The 12,662-nt window shown below is 43.4% G+C and overlaps 1 protein-coding gene across 5 annotated transcripts in view; it reads left to right on the top strand.

Moving 5' to 3' along the window:
• The first annotated feature begins 9,231 nt into the window (after positions 1–9,231).
• ATAD2B (ATPase family AAA domain containing 2B) overlaps positions 9,232–12,662 on the top strand; it is a 144,080-nt gene continuing 140,649 nt past the window's right edge. For all 5 annotated transcript variants that reach the window (XR_005595927.1, XR_005595926.1, XM_039529400.1 and 2 more), the window contains exon 1: positions 9,232–9,580. Coding sequence is in view for 3 of the 5 variants with exons in the window: in XM_039529400.1 (XP_039385334.1) it covers positions 9,434–9,580 (147 nt within the window). In the remaining 2 variants the exon portion in view is untranslated. The remainder of the gene's footprint in view (positions 9,581–12,662) is intronic.

The following is a 12,662-nucleotide window of genomic DNA, read 5'->3' as shown; positions in this document are numbered from 1 at the left end:
AGGTGGCGTAGCTATGCTTCTGTTGGCTAATATTTCATCTTCGCTGGGGGTTCTGCTGGCATAGCTATGGCCTCAGATAAACACAGTGAATGATAATAAAGGGAGGGGTAGAGAAAATGGTAACAACAAACACAGAAAAAAGGTCAAATTCAGAGGTGATGCAAATGATAGGAGACTGTTATGGAAAATGGAGGTGCTCCTCTTGTGGTGTTGGTGAGAGAAATATTTGAAGATAAGGAAATTAAAAATCTAAAAAACTCTGTTAAAGTGGAATTAAGACTACAGATGTTCTGGTTTACTGGTGGCACCTTAAAGACTAATAGATTTATTTGGGCATAAGCTTTCATGGGTAAAAAACCCACTTCTTCAAATGCATGGAGTCATTTAAATGCATCTGAAGAAGTGGGATTTTTAATCACGAAAGCTTATGCCCAAATAACTCTGTTAGTCTTTAAGGTGCCATCAGACTCCTTGTTGTTTTTACTGGGTCTCTAGGTGCTCTGTAATAATAATTGTCACAGTAAAAGTAAGATGATTGACAGTTGCAATTGCTGCACGCCGTGAAAACAATATATAACACTAAATGTTAGTTAAAAACTCAATTTAAGGGATTTTTTGAGCTACAATAACTGGTATAAAGTGTGTCAGAGATGTCAATTAAATTAAAGCTTCTGAATGGTTTGTCCTAAATGTTATCTTTGTCTGTTTTTTAAATTTCCCTAGGGACTTTTATTAACAGGGTTAACTTCCATTCCAGTTTGAAGGGAATAGTACAGTGACATTTGGATCACAATTAAGAGTATCATAAATCATAGAATCATAGAACTGGAAGGGACCTTGAGAGGTCATCTAGTCCAGTTCCCTGCATTCAAGGCAGGACTAAGTATTATCTAGACCATCCCTGACAGGTGTTTGTCCAACCTGCTCTTAAAAGTCCCTAATGATGGAGATTCTACAACTTCCCTAGGCAATTTATTCCAGTGCTTAACCACTCTGACAGTTAGGAAGTTTTTCCTAATGTCCAAGCTAAACTGCCTTTGCTGCAATTTAAACCCAATTTAAGCCTATCCGCAGAGGTTAAGAAGAACAATTTTTCTCCCTCCTCCTTGTAACAACTTTTTATGTACTTGAAAACTGTTATCATGTCCCTACTCAGTCTTCTCTTCTCCAGACTAAACGAACCCAAATTTTTTCAATCTTCCCTCATAGGTCATGTTTTCTAGACCTTGAATCATTTTTGTTGCTCTTCTCTGGACTTTCTCCAATTTGTCCATATCTGTCCTTAAATGTGACGCCCAGAACTGGACACAATACTCCAGTTGAGGCCTAATCAGGGCAGAGTAGAGTGGAAGAATTACTTCTCGTGTCTTGCTTACAATACTCCTGCTAGTACATCCCAGAATCATGTTTGCTTTTTTTTGCAAGAGCGTTACACTGTTGACTCATATTTAGCTTGTGATCACCTATGACTCCGAGATCCCTTTCTGCAGTACTCCTTCCTAGGCAGTCATTTGCCATTTTGTATGTGTGCAACTGATTGTTCCTTGCTAAGTGGAGTACTTTGCATTTGTCCTTATTGAATTTCATCCTATTTATTTCAGACCATTTCTCCAGTTTGTCCAGATCATTTTGAATTTTAATCCTATCCTCCAAAGCACTTGCAACCCCTCTCAGCTTGGTATTGTCCACAAACTTTATAAGTGTACTCTCTATGCCATTATCTAAATCATTGATGAAGATATTGAACAGAACTGGACCCAGAACCGATCCCTGAGGGACCCCACTCGTTATGCCCTTCCAGCATGACTGTGAATAGGGTGACCAGACAGCAAATGTGAAAAATCAGGACACGGGGTGGAGGGTAATAGGAGTCTATATAAGAAAAAGACCCAAAAATCGGGACTGTCCCTATAAAATCGGAACATCTGGTCACCCTAACTGTGAAACACTGACAACTACTCTCTGGGAAGAATTTTCCACCCAGTTATGTATGCATCTTATGTTAATTCCATCTAGGTTGCATTTCCCTAGTTTGTTTATGAGAAGGTCATGCAAGACAATATCAGAAGCCTTACTAAAGTCAAGATATACCACATCTACTGCTTCCACCCTATCCACAAGGCTTGTTACCCTGTCAAAGAAAGCTATCAGGTTGGTTTGACATGATTTGTTCTTGACAAATCCATGCTGACTGTTATTTATCACCTTATTATCTTCTAGGTGTTTGCAAATTGATTGCTTAATTATTTGCTCCATTAACTTTCCAGTATTCTAGGATGCATTTCATCAGTTTGATTTGAAGACATCTAACTTGTCTAAGTAATTTTTGACTTGTTCTTTCCCTATTTTAGACTCTGATCCTCACTATGTTAGACATCCAGTTGCCACCAACCTTTTTGATGAAATCCGAAACAAAGAAGTCATTAAGCACCTCTGCCATTTCCACATTTTCTGTTATTGTCTTTCCCCTCTCATTCAGTAACGGGCCTACTCTGTCCTTGGTCTTCCTCTTGCTTCTAATGTATTTGTAGAATGTTAGGATGCATCTGATCTTGTAACACCACCTTAGCTTCATAGAAAAAATGTTATTTTAAGTAATTGCCACATGTGATATTAATCTCATTTTGAAATTGCGGGTACATGAGGTCATCACTAACATCTAAAGCCCTGCAGAGAGCCACATCTCCAACACTTGTTTCAAGTTGCAGTGATGTTATTTATTGTAGCAGGGAAAACCGCAACCTTATATTCTTGGCTGGTAAGGATGAATAGACTTCAAACTATTTCATTTTGAAATGTATTTATTTAAGAAAATTTAATCCACATATGCAGCCTAATCTGTGCTCTTTGATCAGATTGTAAACTGCTCATGGGAGGGACTGTGTCTTTTTATGTGTTTGTATAGTCCTCTGGGCACTGCCCCAAAGCACACTGGCTTGAGGTTTCTGAACTCTTATGCCAAGGGCACTTTTCTCCCAAGAGTGAGTATTTGTATGGGCAATTCTCAAAGGAGAATCAGTGTAATTTCAATGTACAGTAACTCCTTACTTAACGTTGTAGTTATGTTCTTGAAAAATGTTACTTTAAGTGAAATGATGTTAAGCAAATCCAATTTCCTCATAAGAATTAATGTAAGTGGTGGGGTTAGGTTCCAGGGAAATTTTTTTCACCAGACAAAAGACTATATTATATATATATATATAAATATATATATATATATATACACACACACATATACACAGTATACGTTTTAAACAAACAATACTGTACACAGCAATGATGATTGTGAAGCTTGGTTGAGATGGTGAAGTGAAGTCAGAAGGTGGAAGAGGGTGGGATATTTCCCAGGGAATGCCTTACTGATAAATAGGGTGACCAGATGTCCCGATTTTATAGGGATAGTCCCGATATTTGGGGCTTTGTCTTATATAGGCTCCTATTACCCCCACCCCTCCACCCCGTCCTGATTTTTCACACTTGCTGTCTGGTCACCCTATTGATAAATGATGAACTAGCACTCGGCTGAGCCCTCAAGGGTTAACATGTTGTTAATGTAGCCTCACACTCTACAAGGCAGCATGAATGGAGGGAAGGGAAACAGCATGGCAGAGAGAGACAGAGACACACACTGTGTGTGTGAGAGAGACGGGCATTTCCCCTTTAAGTACGCTGACCCCACTCTAAGTACACTGCCTTTTTAAGTAGATCAGCAAGTTGAGACAGCAGCTGCTGCCAGCAAGCTCCCTCCATCCTGAGCCCTGTCCTGCCCCCGCTCTTCTCTGTGGTGATAAGGTACAGGAGTGAGGGGAGGAGGACACCCTGACATTAGTACCCCTCTGCTCCCCCACCCCCCGCACAGCAAGCAGGAGGCTCCCAGGAGCAGCTCCAAGGCAGAGGGCAGGGGCAGGAGCAGGCAGTGGGGGGAGGGACAGCTGCACTGTCCTGCAATTGATAGCCTGCTTGGCAGCTGCCGCACAGAAAACTTAGGGTAGCTGATAAGGGGGCTGCCGGTCCACCCTGGTTCCAAGCCCCCACCAGCTAGTTCCAATGGGCTGCTCTTTCTGCAAGCAGTGGACAAAGCAGGCAGCTGCCAAACGACATTATAAGGGAGCAATGCACAACTTTAAACGAGCATGTTCTCTAATTGATCAGCAACTAACAATGAAACAACGTTAAGCGGGACAACTTTATGTGAGGAGTTACTGTATTAAGATACTGTATTATGAGAAAAGGACTTCTAGCAAGTTTACAACAGTGAAATACCTCATGAACAATTTTTTCCGCAAGATTTTCAGCTAAAATCAAGATAAGTTGGCAGCATGACAAAGGAGAACACACAAGACACTATAAATAGATTCCTGAAAGATTATTTGGTTAGTATTTTTGGAATTTTCCAGTTTGTGAGAGATATTACAAAATCAACCTTGGTAATATTACCCAGGTTTGAAGCAAACATGAACACTGGATCAAACCCTGCGGTCCTTCTCCAGGCGAACTCCCCAATGAATTCCTGAGTAAGGAATGCAGGATTTTTCCACTTGTTGTAAGATGCACCTTACTTGTGTGTGCCTTTTAGGACTAGACTGTAAACACTGATAGGCTAGAACAAAATCTTCTGAATCCTTCCTGGACCAACCCAAACACAGCTGTACCATCCCTGCCTATCCTGGGCCGCTCTTTCATGTCCTCTACATTGTTAGGTCCCATAATTTTTCCCTTTTGATGGATGGATGGATTCTTTCAGTTGACTCCCTCTATGTGTTCCTCCAGCTGCCCAGTGGCACATCTGCTAGGGCAGATGCTCTGGCTTCATTCTTAGCACATGTCCCAGCTATTTGTGTCTTCTTTTCTGGATAACTTTGGAGAGAAGATCATGAACTCTCTGATGAATCTTGGCATTTCTATAAATTAAAGAAATGTAATTCCTAGTATTTTCTTGGCGCATTTGCTTTTGAAGGCATATAGACACCTGTCTGCAAGACCAAATTATGAATCCTCAATTGACATGTTATTTCCACCTTAAAATATGGATGTGAAAATCTTTTACAATGTTTATACAGTACCCAACACAAGTACCTGATCTTGTTTTGACCTCCGCACCCTACTGTAATACAAATAAATAATAATCATTGTATTCTCTTTTCCTCTCCTCTTTCTTTATCTTCTTCTCTTTCTCTCAAAGAAAATTCAGCACTCTTTACTCATGCAAAGTTCCCACTGACTTCAGTGGAAGCTTTTCTTGAATGAGGAGTACTGAATAGGACCAGAATTGGTTGTTAAACCCTTCTGTTGTATTGTTATATAGTACTTGAAACAAACAATCTAAAAAGAGGGTGGCACCATATAAATTCCTACATTACGGGCATCACTTTAAATCCATTTCCCCAGGGCTTCACTTTTTATTGTTAAACAGCTCTTAAATCTAGACTCTTAGCATGTGTATTTAGTCCTATGTTACTATGCCTTTTGTGCTAAAAAAAAATAATCAAACCTTGCAATTTGTGATCTGTTAATTTATATGTTGAGTACTGAAAATGTGAATGGTATTCAAACTAACATACAGAGAGTGGAAAGTCACATGCTGGCACCCCAATCAGAATATTAGCCATTCCGTATAGTAGGATCTGGAGAACAGGGAAACCTGAAAATAAATCACCTGCCAAAAGCAATCTGGGGAGAAAACATCCAACATGAAACATGCCTGTTCACCACCACTCTAACATAATGGGAATAAAACATTTAAGAATTAGATGTTGTAGGATGTACGTTCAAAGCAGCGTGCAGGGATTTTTTTTAGCTGCATCAGTCTCTTTAATACAAGTAGTCCCATTGGGGGGAGGGATAGCTCAGTGGTTTGAGCATTGGCCTGCTAAACCCAGAGTTGTGAGTTCAATCCTTGAGAAAGGCCACTTAAGGATCTGGGGCAAAAAAATTGGTCCTGCTAGTGAAGGCAGGGGGCTGGACTACATGACCTTTCAAGGTCCCTTCCAGTTCTAGGAAATTGGTATATCTCCAATTATTAACTTTTATTACCTTTACCTTCAAAAGACCTACTCCTCTGAGTACAGTTTGCAGGAATGAGATCAGAATATTTTTAAAAAATGGACAAGTACAAAAGATTAGTAAATCATAAAATAAAAGTGTAGCTTTTAAGAGAATTGTTTTAACTTTAAGGAGAATTGGACAGGAGCCCAACTACGGAGACAACTTGGACAACTATGAAGTTCATGTTATTTTTAAAAAGTCACCAGTAATTTTGGTGCTCATGAAATTGAGGGTGTTGGCTTGTGTCAGGCACGTTGCAAGCAGATGTTGTGCAAGTTTCCCTAAATAGCTCTGCCAATACACTGCAATCATAATCTGTAACATTCTGTGTAATTGTATTCTGGAGCTTTTCTTGATCATAGACTGCTTGTCCAGCCAAGATGTGTGATGTTTTTGTGAAGCATACAAAAAAAGCAGGAGGAGACCATTAAATGACTTTGCTTTTTGTTCCATCCAGAATTTGAACCCAGTATGTCAAAAGGTGAACTATTATTGAACTAATCCACTGCACTATTAAGACTGCAGTATAGTATGAGAAAAGTACATTATCTGCCATCAACTATGATACTAGCTCCCCTCACCCAAATTATATTCTGGTCCAGTCCCCACCATACATTTAGTAGGGAACATTCCTCTCCTGTCCTGCAGCTCCTGCCACCTTTCATGAAGACTCAATATATATATATGAAAAAGAAAGAAAATACAACAAAACTCAGCTTACTGATTCTCAAACAAAATTTTTTTAAAGGTCCGGTTTGGATTTAAACAATAGATAAGAGCGTGTTTGAGGTAAAGTTGCTAGAGCAGACTGAAAATGGAAATCTCAAATGAGACAATCAGAATAATTTCCAATCCCCAGCACACATTATCACTTGATCAGATTTCTGTACCTGGTAAAAGTGCAAGCAAGATATAAAGTTTATTGTGATTTTTGGATGATATACAATAGTTAATTACTCAGATATATTTGAAACCTAACCCAGGGTAGGTAAGGGGATTGTAGAAAATAATCGTTATGTTTGAAAATCTGGGTAGAGCACTTTTTTTTTAAATATCTGACTGGTATGTCTTAATATTTTGTAATATTTATTTTAAAACATGTCTTGCCACATGTTTTCAGAAGATTTTCTAACTGTGATATAAAGATGATGGGTACTATATAGAAACAACAGAATCCCATCTACATATAAGCAGTTTTTCTCTTTGTTTTATATCTCGAATAATACTGCAATTTCAGTCTCAAAAGGATTTTAAAAATATTGATTAATACTTCCCAACAACAACTGTGTGCCATGTGATGGTGAATTTTAGTATCCTCATTTTATAGTTGGGGAAACAGAACACATTGAAGCAAATTGCCTAGTGGCACCAAACAAGTCAGTGTCGGAACTAGAATTAAACTCCAGAAGTTTGTTACTTACAATTCCGTGTTCACAACACCAACCATACTTCTTTCTTGAAGCCCTGGGTTTGTGACTGTGTCTGAACTGTGATAGCTATGTGTTCAATAGGAGGCAAAAAATAGTGGTGAGAGAGGAGGGAATCTAATTGTATATACCTCACACATCAGTGAAAAGGGATTAGACTGTATCCTATTAATAGTCTGTAAAACACTTTGGCCTCCAACATGTTATAGCAGATATTATTTTCTCCCCTCTCCAAGGAGATTATTGGGTCCAGTATAAATAAATAAATAAGATAAAAATTAGCATTCCAATACAGTACAATAAACATCAAATGTGGACTGAGGCTACCTGGCAAAAATTCCATAAACTTATCTGGGACTTTTACAACCAGCAAGACAAGTAGCCCATTTAGTCTGAGGCTTGGTCTACACTAGAGAGGTAGGTTGACGTAAGGCAGCTTATGTCGACCTAATGCTGTAAGTGTCTACACTAAAATATCGCTCCCACTGATGTAGCTCACTCACTTCACCAACTTAATAACTCCAGCTCCACGAGATATGTAGCACTTAAATGGATGTAGTTAGGTCAACACAATGTCAGTTGCTGCCTTTCAGAAACGGTCCCACAATGCATTACACTGGCAGTTAACTTGATGCAAGCACTCCTGGTGAGGACGCGCACCGCTGACACATGGATTGTAGTGTGGAGATGTAAAACTGATTCAATTAGTGTGGTGGCTGTACATCAAGGTAACTTAGGCCAACTTAATTTTGTAGTGTACACTTGTTCTGACTATTGAGAGCATTTCTTAATAGTGAAATTTATTAGACCGTGGCTTAGTTTCCACAGAAAGTGGTGAAAGTCCCATCCTTAGGAACATTTATTCACATAAATAGTCATTCCATTGACTTAAAATAAACTACTTGACTAAGTCAAGTTTTGCAAGTTTGGGTCTTTATACAGGAAGCACCACTCTCCTGGTTGAAATGCAGCCACCCTTTGGATAAGACATAGTAGTCTTTTAACAATACACAGCAATACTACACAAAAGTTCAAATCTCCTGCATGGCATTGTCACTTATTCTCTGTGCCTTGGTTCCTCATCTATAAAATAAGGATACTCCCTTTGTCTGTCTGTATTTAGACTGTAAGGTCTTACTTTGAGGCAAGGGCTCACTTATTTGTATGAACAACACCGAGAGCAGTCAGGGTCCTAATCTAGGTTTGGGTTTTTAGGTGCCACTGCACTACAAATAATGAAACGGCTGGATGGGGAGAGGCAGTATGATGATCAAGTGGCTAGGGCACTGGACAGGGACTCAGGGGACTTAAGGTATACAGCCATGTACCTCAGTTTCCCCACTGGCAAAATGGGGATGGTGCTACTGACCCTCTTTGTAAAGCACTTTGAGAAGACCTAGGCTTTATTACCCTGGATTCCCCCAGCTGTCTGTGCAGCCTGCGTCTCAGGAAGCCTCGCTCAGGCTGTTCCGCACACCCCTGAAGAACAGGCAATGGCTGCAGCCAGACACCCACCCTCCGTCCCTGGGGGGCGGGGGGGTGCAGGCAGCTAGACCGCCCCTCCCCCATCCTTGGGCGACAGGCAGGCGCAGCCCCCGCCCTCAGGGGAGTTCGGGGCAGCAGGACTGACTCTGAGCCAGACACTCCCCTTCCCCCCCGCCCCGCACGCAGAGCAGGACCCATAGAGCGCGCGGCGCCGGGCTAGAGAGTACCCAGCAGGGGCCGCCGGGCTTGCGCAGCGCCCCCAAGCGGCAGCCCGCGGCTTGGCGGTGACCGAGCGGAGAAAGGGAGAGGGAGAGTAATGGCGGCCAGTTAGTGTCTGACTGAGCCGAGAAGACGGCGGCGAACTCGGCGCGCTCGGTGTGTCTCTCTGCCCGGCCGCCCCGCTCCCCGGGAGGAGGCGCCCCGCAGCCCTCCCTCCGCGGCGGCGGCGGCTCCCCGTGTCCGCCTTCGCCGGGGCCATGGTGAACACCAGGAAGAGCTCCCTGCGCCCCCTGGGCAAAGCGGCGGCCGCCGCGGCCGGAGCCGGCAGCCATTTCATCTCGTCCCGGACCCGCTCCTCCAAGAGAGGCACCAAGGCCGGGCTAGAGGAGGCGGCGGCGGCCCGGGTGAGGGAAGCGGCGGGCCGGAGAAGGGCTGGGAGGGCACCGCTGCTGCCTCTGTCGGGGCCGGGGGGGGCAGAGGCAGAGCTGGGCAGACGGGGAGGGGAGCACCGGCGCGGCTGTCTCTGCCCGGGGTGGGGGAGTGACTTGGAGCCGGCAGAGGGGCGGCAGTGCGGGGCTGGGGCGGTAAGGACGAGGGGAGCTGGGATTTGCGGGGGGACGAGGGGTGCAGCTGGGCTGCCGGGCTGGGCTACTTTCGGGTGTGCTCAGCTGAGCTGGGGAGAGGGACGGCGGCTCCAGGGGTGAAGAAGGGGGCTGGAGGGCGGATTTGGGTGGCGGGAGCTTTGGGGGACAGGGGTTGTAGCCGTGGGGTGGTGGAAGACTTGGGAGCAGAGGGACAAAAGTTCTCGTGCCGCTGGCTAGCTACATCTGTGTGCGAGAGGGGAACAGACAGGCTGCTGCTGTGCCCGGCAGGAGATCCGGGAGGTAGGAGCGGCGCAAAGCTCCCTCTCTGGCTGCGCCTGGGACTGCACTGGAGGGACAACAAGAAACAAAAGTTGGGAGCTGCGGCTCCAGTAGCTTACAGAATAGTGGCCTCAACTCACCTATGACAGCTATCCGCATCAGCCTTGACAGCCTTGCTTTGAGCATGTCTCCCGTATTCTAATCCCTCCCTTGAAAAGCAAGGGAAAATAATAATTTTGCCTATTTGCGTAATTAGCTGTTGTCCCAACATGATTTATAATCAGAGCTTTGATTGTATGGTCTAATCACAGCTGAATCCAACAGCCTAATGTATGAAACTAACATTTTGTAGATTATAATCTATATCTACTGCTGATTTGAGGAGGCTTGTCTTCTCCACCCTTTCTGGAAAGATTTGCTGACAACAGATATATGCTCCTCCTTGTCAACATTTATTTGAGGGGGCTCCTTGTTTGATAGGAAGAAAATTGATTGCATTACAACTTTTCTGCTGGTGGTTCTTGTGCTCTGATCTGAAAACCATATTCTAAACATGATACTCAGTAGGTTGCCCCTGCACTCAATGTGTTTAGAAAGACTTAGGGCTGAATGAATACAGGAATGACACAGCTGAGGATCAAAATGTTTGACAGTTATGCACCAAGGGACCACATCCCATTCACTGCTAAGGAGGAAGAGATGGAGACAAGTAGAAAAAAAGCAGTAGCAGCCAGAATTGTTAAAAACCCTCTCCCCTTCCCTTTGTTTGCAAACACTAAAAAACACTGTTGACTAGGTGTCAGCTGTAAACTGTATGTGCTTTTTCAGTCCTCTCCTGTTTCTTCTTAATTTCCTTCTTTTTTTCTCTATCTGTTTTTTCTTTCAGTTTCTGCTCTCTGCTATTTTTCTGCTCTATGGCTGGTAAAGCTTCTCACACACATTCCAGTGTGCCGGTCCCATGGGCCTGGTATACCCCGTGAGCCAAAGTTTGACTTAACCCTCTCTGGCTTGCTGTGTACTGCTGCTAAGCACTAAGATCATAGAATCATAGAAGATTATTGTTGGAAGAGACCTCAGGAGGTCATTTAATCCAACTCCCTGCTCAAAGCAGGACCAACCGCAACTAAATCATCCCAGCCAGGGCTTTGTCAAGCCTTAACCTCTAAGGAAGGAGATTCCACCACCTCCCTAGGTAACCCATTCCAGTGCTTCACCACCCTCCTAGTGAAATAGGTTTTTATAATATCCAGCCTAGACCTCCCGCACTGCAACTTGACACCATTGCTCCTTGTTCGGTCATTTGCCACCACTGAGAACAGCCTAGCTCCATCCTCTTTGGAACCCCTCTTTATGTAGTTGAAGGCTGCTATCAAATCCCCCCCTCACTCTTCTGCAGACTAAATAAGCCCAGTTCGCTCAGCCTCTCCTTGTAAGTCATGTACCCCAGACACCTAATAATTTTTGTTCCCCTCTGCTGGACTCTCTCCAATTTTCCACATCTTTTCTGTAATGGGGGCCCCCAAACTGGACGCAGTACTCCAGATGTGGCCTCACCAGAGCTGAATAAAGGGGAATAATCACTTTCTGCAATCTGCTGGCTAGTAATGCAGCCCAATATGCTGTTAGCTTTCTTGGCAACAAGGGCATACTATTGACTCACATTCAGCTTCTTGTCCACTATAATCCCCAGGTTCTTGTCTGCAGAACTGCCGCTTAGCCAGTCGGTCCCCAGCCTGTAGCAGTGCATGGGATTCTTCTGTCCTAAGTGCAGGACTCTGCACTTGTCCTTGTTGAACCTCATCTGATTTCTTTTGGCCCAATCCCCCAATTTGTCTAGGTCACTCTGGACCTTATCCCTACTCTCCAGCGTATCTACCTCTCCCCCCAGCTCAGTGTCATCTGTGAACTTGCCGAGAGTGCAGTCCATCACATCATCCAGAACATTAATGAAGATGTTGAACAAAACTAGCCCTAGGACAGACACCTGCGGCACTCCACTTGATACCGGCTGCCAACTAGACATTGAGCCGTTGACCACTACCCGTTGAGCCCAACGATTTAGTCAGTTTTCTCTCCACCTTATAGTCCAGTCATCCAATCCATACTTTTGTAACTTGCTGGCAAGAATACTGTGGGAGACTTAGCAAAACTTTTTATACAAGTCAAGATATATCATGTCCACTGCTTTCCCCATATCCACAGAGCTAGTTATCTCATTATAGAAGGCAATCAGGTTGGTCAGGCATGACTTGCCCTTGGTGAATCCATATTGACCATTCCTGATCACCTTCCTCTCCTCCAAGTGCTTCAAAATGGATTCCTTGAGGACCTGCTGCATGATTTTTCCGGGGACTGAGAGTGTTCCTTTCCATTGATTTAAAATGCACAGCCAAATTATTTCCTTGTTATGGAGTGAGGGAAAGGGGTAAGTAAAATTGTCCTGAAAATCACTATATCCATACCAAGATACTTATACAAATGAAGTGTTTCTAAAGGCAAGTGTGTATCTTTGCATGACCTAATGGATGTGTTTTTGGAATACATTGGAGCACTCTTACATTAATCTCAGGTACACTCCAAGTATTCACTGTTGTGTTAGTCTTTTTTTCTTTAGAAAAACAGT

This window comes from Mauremys reevesii, linkage group 3, assembly GCF_016161935.1.
Source record: "Mauremys reevesii isolate NIE-2019 linkage group 3, ASM1616193v1, whole genome shotgun sequence".
Lineage (NCBI taxonomy): Eukaryota > Metazoa > Chordata > Testudines > Geoemydidae > Mauremys > Mauremys reevesii.
The sequence above is the reverse complement of the archived record's forward strand: the minus strand, read 5'-3'. Positions and strand labels throughout refer to the sequence as shown.